The 24261-nt window shown below is 42.8% G+C and overlaps 1 protein-coding gene across 3 annotated transcripts in view; it reads right to left on the reverse strand.

Moving 5' to 3' along the window:
- Window positions 1–1766: 1766 nt before the first annotated feature.
- The window catches only part of MCPH1 (microcephalin 1), a 435753-nt gene continuing 413258 nt past the window's right edge, over window positions 1767–24261 (reverse strand). For 2 of the 3 annotated variants that reach the window (XM_077290054.1, XM_077290052.1), the window contains one exon: window positions 1768–5033. In XM_077290054.1, the coding sequence (XP_077146169.1) occupies window positions 4978–5033 (56 nt within the window). In that variant the 3' untranslated portion in view covers window positions 1768–4977. Of the gene's footprint in view, window positions 5034–23642; window positions 23753–24261 lie in introns of all 3 variants that reach the window. The other variant, XR_013221834.1, reaches the window with a different exon arrangement.

The following is a 24261-nucleotide window of genomic DNA, read 5'->3' on the forward strand; positions in this document are numbered from 1 at the left end:
TTTCAATACCCTTTACGTTTGCTTTCCGATTTGTTTGCTAGGATTAAGGGGGCTAGTTGGTTTACGAAGATTGACCTTCGGGGGGCGTATAATCTTGTTCGTATTAAGCAGGGTAATGAATGGAAAACTGCGTTCAATATGCCCGAAGGCCATTTTGAATACCTTGTGATGCCGTTCGGGCTCACTAATGCTCCATCTGTTTTTCAATCTTTCATGCATGATATCTTCCGGACTTATATTGATAAATTCTTGATTGTATATTTGGACGATATTTTGATTTTTTCTGATGATTGGGAGTCTCATGTGGAACAGGTCAGGATGGTATTTCAGATCCTTCGTGACAATGCTTTGTTTGTGAAGGGGTCTAAGTGTCTCTTTGGGGTGCAGAAGGTTTCTTTTTTGGGTTTTATTTTTTCTCCTTCATCTATTGAGATGGATCCGGTTAAGGTTCAGGCCATTCATGATTGGATTCAACCCACGTCCGTAAAGAGCCTTCAGAAATTTTTGGGTTTTGCAAATTTTTATCGCCGTATCATTGTTAACTTTTCCAGCGTGGTTAAACCATTGACCAATTTGACGAAGGCGCTGATGTGGCGAATTGGTCCTCTGCGGCTGTTTCTGCCTTTCAGGAGCTTAAACGTCGATTTACTTCTGCTCCAGTGTTGCGCCAACCGGATGTTTCTCTTCCGTTTCAGGTTGAGATTGACGCTTCTGAGATTGGCGCAGGGGCCGTTTTGTCCCAGAGGGATCATGTTGGTTCCTTTTTTCCCGTAAATTTTCGCCTGCTGAACGCAATTATGATGTCGGCAATCGGGAGTTGTTGGCTATGAAGTGGGCATTTGAGGAGTGGCGACATTGGCTTGAGGGAGCTAAGCACCATATTGTGGTCTTGACCGATCATAAGAATTTGATTTACCTCGAGTCTGCCAAGCGGCTGAATCCTAGACAGGCTCGATGGTCCTTGTTTTTCCCCGTTTTGATTTTGTGGTCTCGTATCTTCCGGGTTCCAAGAATATTAAGGCTGATGCCCTTTCTAGGAGTTTTTTGCCTGATTCTCCTGAGGTCCTTGAACCGGTCGGCATTCTGAAAGAAGGGGTGGTTCTTTCTGCTATTTCCCCTGATTTACGACGGGTTCTTCAGGAATTTCAGGCTGACAGACCTGATCATTGTCCAGTGGGGAAACTGTTTGTTCCTGACAGATGGACTAGTAGAGTGATTTCTGAGGTTCACTGTTCTGTGTTGGCTGGTCATCCTGGTATTTTTGGTACCAGAGATTTGGTTGGTAGGTCCTTTTGGTGGCCTTCTTTATCACGTGATGTGTGTTCTTTTGTGCAGTCCTGTGGGACTTGTGCGCGGGCCAAGCCTTGTTGTTCCCGTGCTAGTGGGTTGCTTTTGCCATTGCCGGTCCCTGAGAGGCCCTGGACGCATATTTCTATGGATTTTATTTCTGATCTTCCTGTTTCTCAGAGGATGTCGGTTATCTGGGTTGTTTGTGACCGGTTTTCTAAGATGGTTCATTTGGTGCCTTTGCCTAAATTGCCTTCCTCTTCAGATTTAGTTTCGTTGTTTTTTCAGCATGTGGTTCGTTTGCATGGTATTCCGGAGAATATTGTGTCTGACAGAGGTTCCCAGTTTGTTTCTAGGTTTTGGCGGGCCTTTTGTGCTAGGCTGGGCATTGATTTATCTTTTTCCTCTGCATTTCATCCTCAGACAAATGGCCAAACCGAGCGAACTAATCAGACCTTGGAGACTTATTTGAGATGCTTTGTGTCTGCTGATCAGGATGATTGGGTGGCCTTTTTGCCATTGGCCGAGTTTGCCCTTAATGACCGGGCTACTTCGGCTACTTTAGATTCGCCTTTTTTTTGTAATTTTGGTTTTCATCCTCGTTTTTCTTCTGGGAAGGTTGAGCCTTCTGACTGTCCTGGTGTGGATTCGGTGGTTGACAGGTTGCAGCAGATTTGGGCTCATGTGGTGGACAATTTGGTTTTGTCTTAGGAGGAGGCTCAACGTTTTGCTAACCGTCGTCGGTGTGTTGGTTCCCGGCTTCAGGTTGGGGATCTGGTCTGGTTGTCTTCCTGTCATGTTCCTATGAAGGTTTCTTCTCCTAAGTTTAAGCCTCGGTTTATTGGTCCTTATAGGATTTCTGGGATTATTAATCCGGTGTCTTTTCGATTGGCACTTCCGGCCTCTTTTGCTATCCATAATGTCTTCCATAGATCTTTATTGCGGAAATATGTGGTACCCGTTGTTCCCTCTGTTGATCCTCCGGCCCCTGTGTTGGTTGATGGGGAGTTGGAGTATGTGGTTGAGAAGATTTTGGATTCTCGTTTTTCGAGGCGGAGGCTTCAGTATCTTGTCAAATGGAAGGGTTATGACCAGGAGGATAATTCTTGGGTTTGTGCCTCTGATGTCCATGCTGCTGATTTGGTTCATGCTTTTCATCTGGCTCGTCCTGATTGGCCTGGGGGCTCTGGTGAGGGTTCGGTGACCCCTCCTCAAGGGGGGGGGGTTACTGTTGTGAATTCTGCTTTTGGGCTCCCTCCGGTGGTTGTAGGTGGTAATGCAGTTGACCCTGAGTTGCAGTCCTGGTCAGGTGTATCTGCTGATTGCAGTTCTGACTGGGGTATTTAGGCGTGCAGGATTCATTAGTCCTTGCCAGTTGTCCATGGTTGTTGGGAGGTTTTGGTCCTGGTTTGGTTCCTTCTGCCAAATCAGCAAAGATAAGTGTCTGGTTTTGTTTCTGTGGCACACATGCTGTGTGCTTAATAATTCTGTGCTATTCAGTGTTTTTTTGTCCAGCTTAGATTGTGTCAGTATTTTCTCAGTCTTGTTGGACTCTCTGGAGTGGCAGATATACATTCCATGTCTTTAGTTAGATTGTGGAACTTTTTGTATTATCTGCTGTGGATATTTTTGGAAGGGTTTTTAATACTGACCGCTTAGTATTCTGTCCTATCTTTCCCTATTTAGCTAGAGTGGCCTCTTTTGCTGAATCCTGTTTTCTGCCTGCGTGTGTCTTTCCTCTCCTACTCACAGTCAATATTCGTGGGGGGCTGCCTATCCTTTGGGGTTCTGCTCTGAGGCAAGGTAGTATTCCTATTTCCATCTATAGGGGTATTTAGTCCTCCGGCTGTGTCGAGGTGTCTAGGGTTTGTTAGGCACACCCCACGGCTACTTCTAGTTGCGGTGTTAGTTCAGGTTTTGCGGTCAGTACAGTTTCCACCTACTCCAGAGAAAGTTCATGCGGCTCCAAAGTCACCGGATCATAACAGGCCTTACAGAAAATGTGTGTATATACTGACAGACCATGTGACACATAGATTGCACACAGGTGGGCTTAATTTCACCAAGCATGTGACTTATGAAGGCAATTGCTTGCAGCAAAAACATTTCGGGGATTAATCGCAATGGGAGTGAATATATATGCTCATACCAATTTTTAGTTATTTGATCCAAAAAATTTAACTTATGCCTATATTTTTCTCACTTCACTTAACCAACTTAGGCTTAGTGCTTATGTATCACACAGAAATTAGATTACAAACATATTTAAACACAGGTTGTATTGTAACAAAATAGGCAACAAACTAAGGAGGGTGAATACTTTTGCAAGCCAGTGTAACTGCAGCAATTAGCAGTGACCCCAATCGCCCCTTTTAAAGGCAGATACCAGCTTTGTAATATAACCAGTATTTGCCCTTTGTGGAGCATGCTCCGCTTGTGAGCCAGTTCTAAACGCCCTGTATGTCAAGAATTGTCAAGGCGATTAACGCTACATGCTATATGATTAACTGTCAGCACCATTTCCACAGAAGTAAAAAAAGATCAGTCGTATTTTTTTTATCATACGGTACTTGTTTACTGCGGCTGCCAGATCTGTCTAGCAGGAATTGGCTTCCCTTTCCTAGCGTATGCAGAAATAAGCATACGTAGCATGTAAATCGGTAGTCGGCTGTTTACCCCAACCTCCAGGAGTAGTATTTTCTACTGACAGTGTATATGGCTAGTAGCCAAACAAGATAATAGCTATCTCTCCTCAATCCCAATATTCAGGAGTGCTCAGTTCAGCTAAGTCTGTGTGTTCTCAACAGGGAGAGAAGAGAAAGTCACTGCCAGAATCCTATGGCAGAGGATTATCTCCCTTGAGGAAAAAAAAAGATCATCTGTTGAAATTCAAATGTCCTAATCCTTCTTTTCCCCAATATCATCTATCAGGTGAGGGGGTATGGAGGCTCCCATACAAATCAGCAGGTCAGTTGAGTTATTTAATGTGAATGGGGGCCTTCAGGCTCACCACAGCTGGGTACTGATTAAAAAAACAACCTACAGATAACAGTATGCTGTGAAAGTATAGGAAAGTATTAGATTACAGAGGCTGCTAATGCTGAAAAACTTTCTGTTACAATCAATATGCTATTTGAAGCGTCACTCCCCAAATGGATTGTATTCTCAGACCGTGAAGTTCATACAGAGGAGATTTCTTTGTTTATACTGGCAATTTAGTAATATCTATGCATTACTTGCATTTATTTTATAACTCTCTAGTGAACAAGTTCATATCCCTTCAATAAGTTAACATTATTATGTCTTAATATTATGTAACTTCTTCAATTAATTTCTAAGGACAAAAAAGACAGAGCTCAGATCTGTTCTTGAAAGCGATGACTGTACAGAAGTATTAGAGAAATAACTTAATTCCCAATGGGCAGATTAACAGAACAACAATTTATCATAAAAATATGGGAACAGTCTCCCCTGTGTGTGTATTTTATTAGTAGAAAATATTCAAACAATTCACGTCCAGTTGAGACATTGTTTGAAATCTGCAACATGTTAGACAATAAAAGACTGTAAGTATAAAAAAACATTTTCTGGAATGTCTAGCAATTATCCAAGCAAGCAATTTCATTTATTCACAGTTGAGTTCTCGGGTCTTTGGCCCCTGGGGGCCTCAGACATTGTGCATGGGCATCATCACTGTTCCAGGAGGTAGTTGTGAAGTGGGAGTAATTTATGTTGGGTGATGGAATCTAGAAAACACAAATTAAAAATATATTAATAGAAAAATTGAAAGTTGAACACCTACATACTACAATCCAAATAAGAACAGAACCACATAAGATCTTTTCCCTACATATTTAACAGACAACTCTTTCAATTATTAACCACTTTCTGACCTCGGACGGGATAGTACGTCCAAGGTCTGATCCCCTGGTTTGATTTGGGCTCCGGCGGTGAGCCCGCATCAAACCGGGACATGTCAGCTGTTTTGAATAGCTGACATGTGCGCACAATAGCGGCGGGTGGAATCGCGATCCACCCACCGCAATTAACTAGTCATGTGATCGAGGGTCAGCGATGCATCAGCATGACAACCAGAGGTCTCATTGAGACCTCTACGGTTGTTGATGCAGGATTGCTGTGAGCGCCACCCTGTGGTCAGCACTCATATGTAGCTGAGCCGATAAAGTTGTGCCAGTTTCTAGCCTACCATGGAGGCTATTGAAGCATGGCAAAAGTAAAAAAAAAATGTTTTTAAAAAAATATAGGTTTAAATCACCCCCCCTTTCGGCCCATTCAAAATAAAACAATAAAAAACTTAAATATCTGCATATTTGGTATCAACGCGTTTAGAATCGCCCGATCTATCAATAAAAAAAGGATTAACCTGATCGCTAAAGGGCGTAGCGAGAAAAAAATAAGAAACGCCAGAATTACGTTTTTTTGGTCGCCGCGACATTGCATTAAAAGGGCTGTTCAAAAGAACGTATCTGCACCAAAATGGTATAATTAAAAAGTCAACTCTGCATGCAAAAAAATAAGCCCTCACGCAACCCAAGATCACGAAAAACGGAGACGCTACGGGTATCGGAAAATTGCGCAATATTTATTTATTTTTTTTTAGCAAAGTTTGAAATTTTTTTTCACCACTTAGATAAAAAAGAACCTAGACATGTTTGGTATCTATGAACTTGTAATGACCTGGAGAATCATTGTGGGAGGTCAGTTTTAGCATTTAGCGAACCTAGCAAAAAAGCCAATCAAAAACCAGTGTGGGATTGCACTTCTTTTTGTAATTTCACTGCACTTGGATTTTTTTTTCCTCGTTTTCTAGTACACGACATGATAAAACCAATGATGTCTTTCAAAAGTACAACTTGTCCCGCAAAAAATAAGCCCTCACATGGCCATATTGAGGAAAAATAAAAAAAGTTATGGCTCTGGGAAGGAGGGGAGCGAAAAACGAAAATACCCCGGGTCATGAAGGGGTTAATAATCACTAAGGAATTCAGCACAAAGAAAGGAAGTAAATATACTTATAAAACACTAAAATGTAAAAATTAGAGTAGTCTAGATTTTAAATAAGGATTTTTTTAAATAAATATTTCCAAAGAAAAAGCTGATGACAAGCAGCACCAGAAGGGGTCCAATCTTATCCAATTTTTTCTACATGTAGTACTAAGGGACCAGATAAAGGGGGGAGCACAGGTAACAGTCACCTCTGATATACCTGAGCATTATTTAATGGCTGATGTGTTTTTCATGCTTTGTTCACTCTCTCAATAACTAATCTAATAAAAAAGAGAGAATGTATTATGAGACCACCACTTTATCCGTAGTTATAAAACTCCTTGGGATCAAGAAGATGGCCAGAAAATTTGTGAACTAAGTTTTAATAAGACTGAATTGCCTATAAGCTGTGTAAATGATTAGTCTACTGGAGGATTGAGCAACATCATATTTAAAAAAAAAAAAAAACAGGCCGTCTGGAAAGCCAAAAACTGACTATCATAAATCAACGTAAACTGTAGGAGAATGTAAGCGTATTTCATGCACGTCATATAATAAAAGCTTATTGTCATAAATGATAAATCATTGGCTACTTCCTGATGTTGTGCTATACATTGCTGCTTCTCATTAGCTTTATTATCTCTATAAATAACGCTACCCTGGGAGATGTACAGCTCTGGAAGACAAAAGAATGTGACATTGCCGCTTTCCTTTATATCGTTCCCTTTTGAAGTAAGTGATGTGTTTGGCTCACGCTCGGATTCATTTTGTGTATAATATACACATATGCTATACATGATGTACTTTCTAATCGGGAGACATAATAAGCAAGGTTCTAAAAAGAAGAAAAGCGAATAAACAAAAGATAATTAGTTGCCAACTGCAAATGACAGGAATTAGATTTCATTAAAGGGAACCGGTCACCCCGAAAATCTGATCAGCTGCTCCAGTTTTGGTAAATCTCCAGGATTCATATGGTTTTGGATACGGACTGTGAATTTTCAGTAAAAATACGGATTTAACACATATGTGGAAAAACAGACATCTGAATGAGGTCTGAAAAGGATTCTCGTTTCTTTTTAACAATCAGTAGTGAAAAAACTAAATGGAAAACCTTGTTAAATACAATACAAACTGCATAGAATGTGGCAAGGAGGAGCACTAGTACTAGATTAATATCTCACAGGGAATGTATCACAATTTTCATTTATTATATAAACATTTATATTAAAAATACATTTTACTGTAGTATCATTTATTCTTGTACTTAGTCTAGGTTCACATTAGCGTTCTGCGCCGCAGCGTCGGGCGCCGCAGCGTCGCCGCATGCGTCATGCACCCCTATATTTAACATGGGGACATGCAACATGCGTTGCACTTGCGTTTTGCGACGCATGCGTCCCTGCGGCGCACGCGTCATGGCGCAGAGGACGCTACAAGTTGCATTTTTTGTGCGGCCAAAATCAAGCAAAAAAAGGACGCATGCGTCGCAAAACACAGCGTTGTGCATGCGTTTTGCTGCGTTTTTGTTTGCGTTGTGCGTTGCGTCGCCGACGCTGCGGCGCACAACGCAAATGTGAACGTAGCCGTAGCTGCCATTTTTATTTGCTTATGTGAAAGTCAGGTAACGACATGATGAGTGGACATCTGAATGAGGCTGTAGTCATGAGGCTTTCTTTTCCCTATAAAAAAATGTATAGGAAAAAATACAATTTGAATAAGCCAATGTCAACATGTCGGTATGTCATTTCAATCAACAAACTAGCTCTGTGATCCAAAACTTTATCCCCCCTCCATTTACAAACACCCAGAAGTGGAGGAGAGGAGTGACATCAGACGTGAGCAGAGCCTGCCCTTATTTACTGCAGTCATAATGTGGGCTAGCATTACACTAGTGTTAGCAGCTGCTCCCCCTTGTGTTTAAAAGTTGAAAATGTCAAAACTTTTAAAACATGCTTTTCATGTTTTATTCTATTTTTTTTTATACTAAAAAACTAAACCATGTAATATTTTACACTTCTAATGAGTGTGTCGGATTACATGATAGAACGTGTCAACTGAGTAAACTACTATCTTCTTATATATCTCTATGTGAAGACAAACCTTTAGCAAGCATCGCCACAGCCGTGGATATCCACAACACCCCTGATTGTATAAATACACACAACACAATTTACATGGGAATACACGCGGTTCAGCAAATACAAATGTAAATATTCACTTTACAAGGCTACACCACTCACCAAGAGCGGCCTAACTCTAAAGGTACCTTCACACGAAACGACATCGCTAGCGATCCGTGACGTTGCAGCGTCCTGGCTAGCGATATCGTTTCGTTTGACACGCAGCAGTGATCAGGATCCTGCTGTGATGTCGCTGGTCGCTGAATAAAGTCCAGAACTTTATTTGGTCGTCCGATCGCTGTGTATCGTTGTGTTTGAAAGCAAAAGCAACGATACCAGCGATGTTTTACACTGGTAACCAGGGTAAACATCGGGTTACCAAGCGCAGGGCCGCGCTTAGTAACCCGATGTTTACCCTGGTTACCAGCGTAAAAGTAAAAAAAACAAACAGTACATGCTCACCTGCGCGTCCCCCAGCCTCTGCTTCCTGACACTGACTGAGCGCCGGCCCTAAAGTGAAAGTGAAAGCAGAGCGGTGACGTCACCGCTGTGCTGTTAGGGCCGGAGCTCAGTCAGTGTCAGGAAGCAGACGCCGGGGGACGCGCAGGTGAGCATGTACTGTTTGTTTTTTTTACTTTTACGCTGGTAACCAGGGTAAACATCGGGTTACTAAGCGCGGCCCTGCGCTTAGCAACCCGATGTTTACCCTGGTTACCCGGGGGCCTCGGCATCGTTGGTCGCTGGAGAGCGGTCTGTGTGACAGCTCTCCAGCGATCAAACAGCGATGCTGCAGCGATCGGCATCGTTGTCGCTATCGCTGCAGCGTCGCTTCGTGTGAAGGTACCTTAACCCCTTCATGACCTTGCCGTTTTTTGCAATTCTGACCAGTGTCCCTTTATGAGGTAATAACTCAGGAACGCTTCAACGGATCCTAGCGATTCTGAGATTGTTTTTTCGTGACATATTGGGCTTCATGTTAGTGGTAAATTTAGGTCGATAATTTCTGAGTTTATTTGTGAAAAAAACGGAAATTTGGCAAAAATTTTGAAAATTTTGCAATTTTCACATTTTGAATTTTTATTCTGTTAAACCAGAAAGTTATGTGACACAAAATAGTTAATAAATAACATTTCCCACATGTCTACTTTACATCAGCACAATTTTGGAAACAAATTTTTTTTTTGCTAGGAAGTTATAAGGGTTAAAATTTGACCAGTGATTTCTCATTTTTACAACAAAATTTACAAAACCATTTTTTTTAGGGATCACCTCACATTTGAAGTCAGTTTGAGGGTTCTATATGGCTGAAAATACCCAAAAGTGACACCATTCTAAAAACTGCACCCCTCAAGGTGCTCAAAACCACATTCAAGAAGTTTATTAACCCTTCAGGTGTTTCACAGCAGCAGAAGCAACATGGAAGTAAAAAATGAACATTTAACTTTTTAGTCACAAAAATGATATTTTAGCGAAAATTTTTTTATTTTCCCAAGGGTAAAAGGAGAAACTGGACCACGGACGTTGTTGTCCAATTTGTCCTGAGTACGCTGATACCTCATATGTGGGGGTAAACCACTGTTTGGGCGCACGGCAGGGCTCGGAAGGGAAGGAGCGCCATTTGACTTTTTCAATGAAAAATTGGCTCCAATCTTTAGCGGACACCATGTCGCGTTTGGAGAGCCCCCGTGTGCCTAAACATTGGAGCTCCCCCACAAGTGACCCCATTTTGGAAACTAGACCCCCCAAGGAACTTATCTAGAAGCATAGTGAGCACTTTAAACCCCCAGGTGCTTCACAAATTGATCCGTAAAAATGAAAAAGTACTTTTTTTTCACGAAAAAATTATTTTAGCCTCAATTTTTTCATTTTCACATGGGCAACAGGATAAAATGGATCCTAAATTTTGTTGGGCAATTTCTCCTGAGTACACCAATACCTCACATGTGGGGGTAAACCACTGTTTGGGCACATGGTAAGGCTCGGAAGGGAAGGAGCGCCATTTGACTTTTTGAATGAAAAATTATCTCCATCGTTAGCGGACACCATGTCGCGTTTGGAAAGCCCCTGTGTGCCTAAACATTGGAGCTCCTCCACAAGTGACCCCATTTTGGAAAGTAGACCCCCCAAGGAACTCATCTAGAGGCATAGTGAGCACTTTAAACCCCCAGGTGCTTCACAAATTGATCCGCAAAAATGAAAAAGTACTTTTTTTTCACACAATTTCTTTTAGCCTCAATTCTTTCATTTTCACATGGGCAACAGGATAAAATGGATCCTAAAATTTGTTGGGCAATTTCTCCTGAGTATGCCGATACCTCATATGTGGGGGTAAACCACTGTTTGGGTGCACGGCAAGGCTCGGAAGGGGAGGCGTGCCATTTGACTTTTTGAATGGAAAATTAGCTCCAATCGTTAGCGGACACCATGTCGCGTTTGGAGAGCCCCTGTGTGCCTAAACATTGGAGCTCCCCTACAAGTGACCCCATTTTGGAAACTAGACCCCCCAAGGAACTTATCTAGATGCATAGTAAACACTTATAACCCCCAGGTGCTTCACAGAAGTTTATAACGCAGAGCCGTGAAAATAAAAAAATAATTTTTCTTTCCTCAAAAATGATTTTTAGCCCAGAATTTTTTATTTTCCCAAGGGTAATAGGAGAAATTGGACCCCAAATGTTGTTGTCCAGTTTGTCCTGAGTACGATGATACCCCATATGTGGGGGTAAACCACTGTTTGGGCGCACGGCAGGGCTCGGAAGGGAAGGCACGCCATTTGGCTTTTTGAATGGAAAATTAGCTCCAATCATTAGCGGACACCATGTCGCGTTTGGAGAGCCCCTGTGTGCCTAAACATTGGAGCTCCCGCACAAGTGGCCCCATTTTGGAAACTAGACCTCCCAAGGAACTAATCTAGATGTGTGGTGAGCACTTTGAACCCCCAAGTGCTTCACAGAAGTTTATAACGCAGAGCCATGAAAATAAAAAATAATTTTTCTTTTCTCAAAAATGATTTTTTAGCCCACAATTTTTTATTTTCCCAAGGGTAATAGGAGAAATTGGACCCCAAAAGTTGTTGTCCAGTTTCTCCTGAGTACGCTGATACCCCATATGTGGGGGTAAACCACTGTTTTGGCACACGTCGGGGTTCGGAAGGGAAGTAGTGACGTTTTGGAATGCAGACTTTGATGGAATGGTCTGCGGGCATCATGTTACGTTTGCAGAGCCCCTGATATGCCTAAACAGTAGAAACCCCCCACAAGTGACCCCATTTTGGAAACTAGACCCCCCAAGGAACTTATCTAGATGTGTGGTGAGCACGTTCAACCCCCAAGTGCTTCACAGAAGTTTACAACGCAGAGCCGTGAAAATAAAAAATAATTGTTCTTTCCTCAAAAATTATGTTTTAGCAAGTAATTTTTTATTTTTGCAAGGGTAACAGGAGAAATTGGACCCCAACAGTTGTTGCCCAGTTTGTCCTGAGTACGCTGGTACCCCAAATGTGGGGGTAAACCACTGTTTGGGCGCACGTCGGGGCTTGGAAGGGCGGGAGCACCATTTGACTTTTTGAACGCAAGATTGGCTGGAATCAATGGTGGCGCCATGTTGCGTTTGGAGACCCCTGATGTGCCTAAAACAGTGGAAACCCCTCAATTCTAACTTCAACACTAACCCCAACACACCCCTAATCCTAATCCCAACTGTAGCCATAACCCTAATCACAACCCTAACCCCAACACACCCCTAACCACAACCCTAACCGCAACACAACCGTAACCCTAATTCCAACCCTAATCCTAACCCTAATCCCAACCGTAACCCTAATCCCAACCCTAACCACAACTGTAACCCCAACACACCCCTAACCCTATCCGTAACCCTAACCACAAGCCTATTCTTAACCCTATTTCCAACCCTAGCCCTAATTCCAACCCTAACCCTAAGGGTATGTGCCCACGTTGCGGATTCGTGTGAGATTTTTCCGCACGATTTTTGAAAAATCTGCAGGTAAAAGGCACTGCGTTTTGCCTGCGGATTTACAGCAGATTTCCAGTGTTTTTTTGTGCGGATTTCACCTGCGGATTCCTATTGAGGAACAGGTGTAAACCGCTGCGGAATCCGCACAAAGAATTGACATGCTGCGGAAAATACAATGCAGCGTTTCTGCACGGAATTTTCCGCACCATGGGCACAGCAGATTTGGTTTTCCTTAGGTGTACATGGTACTGTAAACCTGATGGAAAACTGCTTCGAATTCGCAGCGGCCAATCCGCTGCGGATCCGCGGCCAATCCGCTGCGGATCCGCGGCCAATCCGCTGCAGATCCGCGGCCAATCCGCTGCGGATCCGCTGCGGATCCGCGGCCAATCCGCTGCGGATCCGCTGCGGATCCGCGGCCAATCCGCTGCAGATCCGCGGCCAATCTGCTGCGGATCCGCTGCCGATCCGCTACGGATCCGCGGCCGATCCGCTGCAGATCCGCGGCCGATCCGCTGCGGATCCGCGGCCGATCCGCTGCGGATCCGCGGCCGATCCGCTGCGGATCCGCGGCCGATCCGCTGCGGATCCGCGGCCGATCCGCTGCGGATCCGCTGCGATCCGCGGCCGATCCGCTGCGGATCCGCGGCCGATCCGCTCTGTGTGCACATGCCAAACCCTACCCCTAACCCTAACCCTACCCGTAACCCTAACCCTACCCCTAACCCTACCCCTAGTTCTAACCCTAACCCTAGTGGTAAAAGAAAAAAATATATTTTCTTTATTTTATTATTGTCCCTACCTATGGGGGTGATAAAGCGGGGGGTTTATTTATTATTTTTTTATTTTGATCGCTGTGGTAGAACCTACCACAGCGATCAAAATGTACCTGTAACGAATCTGCCAGCCTGCAGATTCGGCGGGCGTACTGAGCATGCGCCCGCCATTTTCCAAGATGGCGGCGCCCAGCGAGGACACGGCCGGACACCGGGAGGATCGGTAAGTATGAGGGGGTGGTGGGGGGGTGGATCGGAGCACAGGGGGGGGGGGATCGGAGGACGGGGGGAGGGGACAGGAGCACGGGGGAGCGGACAGGAGCACGGGGGAGCGAACAGGGGGACGGAGGGGGGTACCTGACAGAACGGACGACTGGGGAGGAGATCGGGGGCGGTGGGGGGGGCCAGTACATGATTTCCAGCCATGGCAGATGCTATTGCAGCATCGGCCATGGCTGGATTGCAATATTTCACCATTTTCATAGGTGAAATATTGCAAATTGCTCTGATTGGCTGTTGCACTTTCAACAGCCAATCAGAGCGATCGTAGCCACGTGGGGGCAAAGCCACCCCCCCTAGGCTGAAGTACAACTCCCCCTCTCCCTGCAGATCGGGTAAAATAGGAATTAACCCTTTCACCCGATCTGCAGGGATGCGATCATTCCATGACGCCGCATAGGCGTCATGGGTCGGGAAGGGGTTAATATATCTACAGTTCTATCTGGCAAAGATTACTGTTCTTAAAGGAAAGGTGTAATCAGTTTTATGTGTTAGGCTACTTTCACACTAGCGTTTTTTGCAATACGTCGTTTTGGCGAAAAAACGCATCCTGCAAAAGTGCTTGCAGGATGTGTTTTTTCACCATTGACTAACATTAGCGATGCATTTGCGACGCATTGCCACACGTCGCAACCGTCGTGCGACGGTTGCACCGTGTTGTGGCGGACCGTCGGCTGCAAAAAACGTTACATGTAACTTTTTTGCTGCCGACGGACCGCCATTTCCGACCGAGCATGCGCGGCCGGAACTCCGCCCCCACCTCCCCGCACCTCACAATGGGGCGGCGGATGCGCTGGAAAAATGCATCCGCTGCCCCCATTGTGCGGCGCATACAACGCTAGCGTCGGTACGTCGGCCCGACGCACTGCGACGGGCCGAGTACGACGCTAGTGTCAAAGTAGCCTTCAGTGTATTTTATTAAACATTTTTTGGCAAGGTATTTTTTTCTTGCAATTTTCACACTGACACTATTCTATAATCATACTTCCTGTCCTTTCAGTAGAGTTTACGGGAGTTTTCTTATCAGAAGAGGCAGGATTCCAGTGAAAGGTAACACCTCTGTACACAGCTGATAACACAGGGTCCACAACCACAATAGGCGATCAGGACTGACCCTGCTCCTCCCGTGCCTCCGCAATGAGTATTGGACAGGCTCACTATACACCTCAATACAAAAGATAGGGTCTTGTTACAACAGCAAGCTAGAGTCTTAAAGAAAACCCAGTATAAAAATTGCAAGATTTCTCATTTTTATTTTTTAATAAATTTGACCCCATCCTGGATCTCTTCATACCTAACAGACTGGACATTAAAAGTCTCCCACTCACACACCACTGATCTCTCCTTCAAGCCACTCATCCAAGCACTTTCCAATTCCTGCCAACTCCAACTCAAAATATCTCTGATTCGCACATTCCTCAACCAAGATTCTACAATAACACTAATGCATACCCTCATCATCTCTCGCCTCGACTATTGCAACCTCCGGCTTTGTGGACTCCCATCTAACACTCTCGCATCCCTCCAATCTGTCCTAAATTCTGCTGCCTGACTAATCCACCTGTCCCCCCACCCAGAGACTTCAGTTCAAAACCCAAACCTTGGCATACAAAGCCATCCACAACCTGTCTCCCTCCATACATCTGTGACCTCGTCTCCCAATACTTACCTGCACGCAACCTTCGATCCTCACAAGATCTCCTTCTCTACTCCCCTCTTATCTCCCACAGTCGCATACCAGCTTTCTCCCGCGCATCCCCCCACTCTAGAACTCTCTACCCCAACATATCAGACTATAATCTACTGTGGAAACCTTCAAAAAGAATCTGAAATCTACCTCTTCCGACAAGCGCACAACCTGCAGTAACCCTTGTTCAACCATATCACTGCATGACCAGCTCTATTCCTCACCTTCTGTATTCTCACCCATCCTTTGTAGATTGTGAGCCCTCACAGGCAGGTTCCTCTCTCCTCTTGTACCAGTCGGTGACTCATTTTGTTGAAGACATTGTACTTGTTTTTTGTTATGTATACTCCTTTTCATATGTAAAGCACCATGGAAGAAATGGTGCTATAATAATAATTTATCCCTTACTAAAAATCCTCTCTGTTCCCCATATTGTAGGGATTATTAATGCTGTAGTATACATTTCATTCTCTGCAGTCTAACCTGGCTGGTTACCAAGGCAAGGAGCGCACAGCACTAACAGGCTCTATGTTTTACGATCTACCCCCGCGGCTATGAAGTTACCTAGATTCACTGGATGCAACTAGCCTCAGCCTGCCTGCAATACTACTATTCTGCAGAGGCAAAGCTGCCTCTGCCAGTCGCTTGGGAAAAAGCACAGTTTGGACTAGAGGCGGTCTGAACTGTCAATCTTCAGGAGGGCACCACCTCCGGCGCAGAGTTGAGATCGGGGCCAGGATAAGTGCACTTATGTACATGCTTGTTGAGAAAAGCCCTTTAAGGACGCAGGTATTTTGGGACGGGAGGACACAGCAATTTCATCTGAGTTCTTTTTTTTTAATTACTATGTTTCATAGCGTTTTAATTTTTCAGTTGACGTAGCCACGTAAGAACTTTTTTTTATTAACGAGTTCTATTTTTAATCTCATTGTTTTGGGTTACATGTGTTGAAAACGTAGTTTTCTTGGAAGGTGGAGAATGGAAAAAAAACAGCAATTCTGCAATTTTGGGGGTATTTTGTTACTTTTATTTTACATGGATTACGGTGTGGTAAAAGTGCCATTTTAACTTTATTCTAATGGGTCAGCACATTTAAGGTAACACCAAAATACAATAGATTTTTATATTTTTTTACTAGGTTATATAAAATTCAGGTCTTTAAAAAAATAATTAGCTTTTTTGTCTTGGCAAATTGTGAAAGGTATACCTTTTGAGTTAATGGAGCTGGCCATGGACATAATTTTATATCGTCTAAAAGAAATCTCTCTCTGTCTAACCACTTTTTTAAGGAGTAGTCCACTATTAGACAACAGCATCATCAAATCAGGACTCCAATTAAAATAGTGCATGGTATATATAATATAAAATAATTAAAGGGAAGTGATGTGACTTGTGTCACGTGCAGGTGGCAGCCAATAAGCAGATGCTTGCCAACTGCAGTCAATACATTTTCATCAGAGCGGACATCCCCTTCTGACCGAATATTGATGAGCTTCATTTGATGAGAGGCTGCTCACTAACTGCAGCCTGCACACAACACAACACAACAAGCCATGTCATTCTCCGGGAACCACTTCACAGACATTGCCTCTAGAGCAGGTGAGTATACACTGTTTTTAATGTAAATGGGATCCTGAATGGATTAACTTATTAAAGGAGTTGTTCTCTATTTCACAACCCCAACATAATCTGCCTGGATCAATTTTCTAACAAGTATAAAACTTGAATACTACTTTTAGCTTATTTTTACATATAAAATGGTATTCAACTGTGAAACTATACATTTAGGTCTCATTCAATAGTCATTACTTTTGCATCAGTGTTTGTATGACAAAGCCAGGAGAGGAACTTACAGGAAAAACTATAATCGAAAGATTGACACCTGTGCTGTGTTTTGGAGACACTCCTGGTTTTAGCATACAAATACTAATGAGATACTGATAAAAAAATACTGATGTGTGAGTGAGGCCTTAAGGTACCTTCACACTCAGCAACTTTACAACGAGAACGACAACGATCCGTGACGTTGCAGCGTCCTGGATAGCGATCTCGTTGTGTTTGACACGCAACAGCGATCTGGATCCCGCTGTGATATCGCTGGTCGGAGCTAGAAGTCCAGAACTTTATTTGGTCGTCAGGTCAGCGTGTATCGTCGTGTTTGACAGCAAAAGCAACGATGCCAGCAATGTTTTACATGGAGCTAACAACCAGCTACAACGATAAGTGAGTCGCCGTTACGTCACAGGATCGCTCCTGCATAGTTCTGGAGCTGCTGTGTTTGACATCTCTACAGCGACCTAAACAGCGACGCTGCAGCGAACAGGCTCGTTGTCTATATCGCTGCAGCGTCGCTGAGTGTGACGGTACCTTTAGGAAGTTAGGTGTGAAGCTAGTAACCTTCCCACAGTTTTGTTCAATGTGTAGCAGCCACTGCTGAGTACTGCAGAACAGTTCTTATTTCCATAATTAAATTCCCAAGCCTTTAAGTCTCCCTACACTAATTTAGGGCTTTCCACAAGGAGAAACTTTACCCCTTAGATTCACTTGAATAGGAGCTGATCTTCAGCACTCCACAGCAGCTACACATAGAATGCAGCTGTGAAGTGCAGTGTACAGTGGGGAAAAAAGTATTTTGTCAGCCACCAATTGTGCAAGTTCTCAAAATGAGAAAACAAATCCAGAAAATAACCTTGTCTGATTTGGCAAGATATATTTTGCAAATTATGGTGGAAAATAAGTATTTGGTCATTAACAACAGTTCATCTCAATATTTTGTTATATATACTTTGTTGGCGATGACACAGGTCAAACGTTTTCTGTAAGTCTTCACAAGGTTGGCACACACTGTTGGTGGTATGTTGGCCCATTCCTCCATGCAGATCTCCTCTAGAGCAGTGATATTTTGGGCCTGTCACTGGGGAACACGGACTTTCAACTCCCTCCAAAGGTTTTCTATGGGGTTGAGATCTGGAGACTGGACTAGGCCACTCCAAGACCTTCATATGCTTCTCACGAAGCCACTCCTTCGTTGCCCTGGTGGTATGCTTGGGAACATTATCATGCTGAAAGACCCATCCACGTTTCATCTTCAATGCCCTTGCTGATAGAAGGAGGTCTGCACTCAAAATCTCACGAAATATGGCCCCATTCATTGTTTCATGTACACAGATCAGTCATCCTGATCCCTTTGCAGAGAAATAGAACCAAAACATGATGTTGCTACCCCCATGCTTCACAGTAGGTATGGTGTTCTTTGGATGCAACTCAGCATTCTGTCTCCTCCAAACACAACAACTTTTACTTCTACCAAACAGTTCTACCATGGTTTCATCAGACCATATGACATTCCCCCAATTCTCTTCTGGATAATCCAAATGCGCTCTAGCAAACTTCAGACGGGCCCGGACATGTACTGGCTTAAGCAGGGGGACACATCTGGCACTGCAGGATCTGAGTCCCTGGCAGCGCAGTGTGTTACCGATGGTAGCTTTTGTTACTGTAATCCCAGCTCTATGCAGGTCATTCACTAGTTTCCCCCGTGTGGTTCTGGGATTTTTGCTCACTTCTTGTGATCATTTTGACCCCACGGGGTGAGATCTTGCGTGGAGACCCAGATCGAGGGAGATTATCAGTGATCTTGTATGTCTTCCATTTTCTTATTATTGCTTCCACAGTTGATTTCGTCACACCAAGCTGCTGGCCTATTGCAAAATCAGTCTTCCTAGCCTGGTGAGGGGCTACAATTTTGTTTCTGGTCTCCTTCGACAGCTCTTTGGTCTTCACCATAGTGGTGTTTGGAGTGTGACTGTTTGAGGTTGTGGACAGGTGTCTTTTATAATAAGTTCAAACAGGTGCCATTACTACAGGCAATGAGTGGAGGACAGAGGATGAGGTTGTGGACAGGTGCCTTTTATAATAAGTTCAAACAGGTGCCATTACTACAGGTAATGAGTGGAGGACAGAGGAGCCTCTTAAAGAAAAAGTTACAGGTCTGTGAGAGCCAGAAATCTTGCATGTTTTTAGGTGACCAAATGCTTATTTTCCACCATAATTTTCAAAATAAATCTTGCGAAATCAGACAAGGTGATTTTCTGGATTTGTTTTCTCATTTTGACTCTCATAGTTGCGGTCTACCTATGATGTCAATTACAGGCCTCTCTCACCTTTTTGAGTGGGAGAACTTGCACAATTGGTGGCTGACTAAATACCTTTTTCCCCACTGTTGTTTTTTTTTAACGTTTATATCCGGCAGCCACTGGAGGCATTAACAGCTGATTGGTGAGGGTGTCACACCAATGCTAGTATGATATTGATATTCTAAACATAGGTCACCAAATTTTGACCCCTTTAAGAATGCTCCCTTTTTCAATCAACCCCTAAATGTATAAAGTTCTTTATTTAATCCCTTCCCAACATGGTCAATTTCCTTTTTTTAGTTTTTCCTTCCCATCTTCCAAAAGCTACTTTTATACTTTTCTGTCTACAGACACATGAGGGTTTGTTTTCGGGGGACGAGTTGCACTTTTGAATGTCACCACTCATTTTACCACATAGTGTACTGGAAAAAGGGATACTCTCTGGCCCAGATGTCACCTCCCTGCTGTCCAGAATCCCGAAGTGTCTGTCAGCCATATTCTCCTTCTTCACCTCTCGCTTCCTAAAACTCAATGTAGACAAAACCGAATTCATCATCTTTCCCCCACCTCACGTATCCCCCCTACCCAATATATCTATTATGGTGAACGGCATCACGCTCTCTCCCGCTCCTGAAATCCGCTGCCTCGGGGTAACTCTTGACTCTGCCCTGTCCTTCAAACCTCACGTCCAAGCTCTTGCCACCTCCTGTCGCCTCCAACTCAAAAATATTGCCAGAATCCATTCCTTCCTCAGCCCACAATCTACCAAAACTCTTGCGCATGCTCTCATCATCTCCCGCCTCGATTACTGCAACACCCTCCTCTGTGGCCTCCCCGCTAACTCTCTTGCACCACTCCAGTCTGTCCTCAACTCTGCTGCCCGCCTAATCCACCTCTCTCCTCGCTACTCCCCTGCTTCTCCCCTCTGCAAATCCCTCCACTGGCTCCCAATCCCCCAACGAATCCAGTTCAAACTACTAACACTGATCTACAAAGCCATCCACAACCTGTCCCCTCCCTATATCTCTGAACTAATCTCCCACTATCTTCCCTCACGTAATCTTCGTTCATCCCAAGACGTCCTACTCTCCTCCACACTTATTCGTTCCTCACACAATCGCCTCCAAGATTTCTCCCGAATATCCCCCATCCTCTGGAATTCCATGCCTCAACACGTCCGATTATCCACCACCCTCGGATCCTTCAGACGGAACCTGAAAACCCATCTCTTCAGGAAAACCTACAATAACTGAGCTGCCGCCTCACCACCGCCAGAGCCGCCGCCGCCTCACCCCTACCTTCTGTCTCTTCCCCACTATCCCATAGAATGTAAGTCCGCAAGGACAGGGTCCTCTCTCCCCTTTGTACCAGTGTGTCACTGTAAACCTGTTTACTGTAAATGATATCTATAACTCTGTATGTAACCCCTTTCTCATGTACAGCACCATGGAATTAATGGTGCTATATAAATGAATAATAATAATAAATAATAATAAATACAAATTTCAAGTGCAGTGACATTGTGAAAAAAAACACAATTCATTGTTTTTTGAATAATAATATAAAAAAAGTTTCTGATTGTGTCGCCATTTTCCAAGACCTGTAAAACTTTCATTTTTCAGTTAATAGAACTGCATAATAGCTTTTTTGTTTTGCAAAAAAAGATGAAAACCGAGTTCAATAAAATCTAAGTTTATTATTACACAAAAATAATTCCAAAGAAAGAAGAAAATTACACAAAATAATATTCATAATATTGTATATATAGTTAATACATGGGTTAAATCTGAAGACAGTGATTGACTCCATGGGTGTGAATAAGGGCCGAAGGAAAGGTCAGGATTAAGGATTATAAATGCAAACTGAAGGGCAAAGTAAAAAAGGGTATATGATTCCATTAAAATCTAATGCAATCTTCTTCTTCTACTCCTCCTCTTTCTTCCTACTTTTATATCCAAAAGAATTTATATATCCTTCTTAGGTAAGCGATATTCACCAATGTTGTGGTATGTTTTCCGTTTGTATTTTTTTTTCTGTACTTGATATATCTTTAACATAATACAGAGAAAAGAGTATAATGTATAAATTTTCTTAAATGCATCTATGATTAACCTGGATATACCGGAGCAATATTATAATTTTCAGGTCATTGTATGCAATGAAGCCCTGCGTGGCCCAAATGAAAATTTATTTTTTATTTTGTTTTGTTATGTATAACCAATAAAATCTGATTAAACTAAAATCTAATGCAATGGTTCATTCAGTGTTTGTGCACATCCTATATAATAAATCGCCAGTTGGGACTTCCGGCTGCTGTCACCGAATCCCATAAGGCACCGCGGCAGTGTCACTTGCGCCTGCACAAGTGAAATACACGTCTCCGCTATTCCCAGACAGGCGCAGTAACAGCCACAACTGCATGCTCTACCCGTGCATGAACAGTAACGACATGGCTGTTACTGCGCCTGCGTGGGGAATAGCGGTGACGTCCATTTCACCGCACTCCCGATGCCATAACATCGGGCCTATTTCTAGTAGATATATAGGCATTAGACATGTGAATAGTCATAAAGATAACATGCACTCAATATAGCTTTTTTTAATACCCTGCGTTATGCATTGTTGTTATAAAAATTAGGAAGCAACAGCTAAAGCGAAACGCGTGACAGGATACGTGGCCGATGTTAAGGCAGGACGGAGGACCTATAATGGGTAATTATCTTATTTTATTAAAACTAATTTTTATAACAATGCATAACGTAAGGTATTAAAGAACGCTATATTGAGTGCATGTTACCTTTATGACTATCCACATATCTAATGCTTATATGTCTTTGTGCACAAGCACTGAATGAACCATTGCATTAGATTTTAATGGAATCATATACCCATTTTACTTTGCCCTTCAGTTTGCATTTATAATCATTAATCCTGACCTTTCCTTCAGCCCTTATTCACACTCATGGAGTCAATAACTGTCTTCAGATTTAACCCATGTATTATATATATATATATATATATATATATATATATATATATATATATATATATCTTGTAGATTGTGAGCCCTCGCGGGCAGGGTCCTCTCTCCTCCTGTACCAGCTGTGACTTGAATTGTTCAAGATTATTGTACTTGTTTTTATTATGTATACCCCTCCTCACATGTAAAGCGCCATGAAATAAATGGTGCTATAATAATAATAATATATAATATTATGAATATAATTTTGAGTAATTTTCTTCTTTTTATGGAATTGTTATTTATATATGTGTAATTAACTGATTTTTTGGACTCAGTTTTCTCCTTTTTTGCTATTGATTGATGAGTTGCTTTTTTGGGGGTATATACGGACATACTACTGGTATTTATATATGGCTATTTTTTTATGTAGAGTGAGACGTTTTTATTGATACCATTTTAAAATAAATAAAATGTTTTTCATCACTTCTTATGGCATTTTTTGTGGTATTGCGGCAACTCCCCTCCACCCACGGCAAAAAAAAAATAAATTGCAATTTTAATGTTTTTGAATTTATTTTAATGGTGTTTACCAATTGGGTTAATTATATTTCAATAGATAGGGCTTTTTTGGACGCAGCGATGCCACGTGTATATTTTTTATTATCTTTATTTTTCCCTGTGGGGAAAGGGGAGTAATTTGAGCTTATTCATATTTATGTATTATTTTCATATTATGTGAAACTTTTTTTTTTTCAATTTGCACTGTATTGGTTCTTTTCCTTAGGGGACTTAAACCTGTGATGGTCTGATCGCTTGTACTTTACACAGCAATACAACAGTGTTGCTGCATATAGTAAAAATCACCATCTCCTATGAAGGGTATCAAAGGAGCTGCATGATGGGCATGGAGGCCTTCAACAGAACATCAGCTGTCATAGCAATCCATTGGCACCCCTCATGCCCGCGGATAATGCTGCTGTCAGTTTGACAGAGGCATTTAACTGGTTAACAGTCATGAGAAGAGCTCCGCTCCAACCGTGGCTGTTAGTCACAGTCATTATGTACCGGGTTTGGGTCAGGGTCACATGTGACCTTGCTCCATACAGCCGCTACTGCCTTGAACTATACATATACAGCGGATATCAGTAAGGGGTTAAGATATATAATACAGCATTTACAAGTGCCAGTTTGTAATGACCCCTATAATCTAGTTCTGTCCCCCTCAGCCTCACTGCCGCTTTAGATGTATTAGACCTTTGAATTCTTCCTATTCCTTGGAATTCTCACTAGTTGTGATATTCTGAGGGTTTAAGACTCTCAATATCTATTTGTGCCAGATTCTCATTATAACTCAATTCTCAAACATTTTTCTTAAGGAATTTTATGTTTCATTTTTTTTTGTTTAGTTACCTTATTTGACTCCTACATCTTTTACATTTCTATACAGATACTCCTCTTGAAAATAGAGTTTCCAGTAGAGACAAGCAGGGTACGTTAAAGAACCGTGTCCATCTAAATCCCTTGTTAAAAAAGGTAATAATGTATATTAGCTTAGAGCTTTAGTAAGTATAAATAATTGATCATTCTCCTCACATACAGCACATTATATCATTGTATATGACACTCCTGCCTGGTTTCTCGCCAGAGTTAATACACCTGAGGCCGGCCTCACACTAGCGAGTTTTACGGACGTATGAGCGCATAAACTACGTCCGTAAAATTCGCATTACACACGGCCCAATGATTCCCTATGTCCCAGCTTCTATCTGCCGTATATTACGCATCCGTAATATACGGTCTTGTATGGCCGGAGAAAATCGCAGCATGCTGCGTTTGTCACCGTATTGCGCAAAAAAAATCGCCAATGAAAGTCTATGGGGGCGAGAAAAATACGGATTCCACACGGACCAGCAGTGTGACTTGCGAGAAATACGCAGCGGTGTTAGTGAAAAGCCGGTAATTCAATTGCCGGCTTTTCATTTCTCCTTCCCAAACCCGACAGGATATGAGACATGGTTTACATACAGTA

This window comes from Ranitomeya variabilis, chromosome 2 (genome assembly GCF_051348905.1).
Source record: "Ranitomeya variabilis isolate aRanVar5 chromosome 2, aRanVar5.hap1, whole genome shotgun sequence".
NCBI lineage: Eukaryota > Metazoa > Chordata > Amphibia > Anura > Dendrobatidae > Ranitomeya > Ranitomeya variabilis.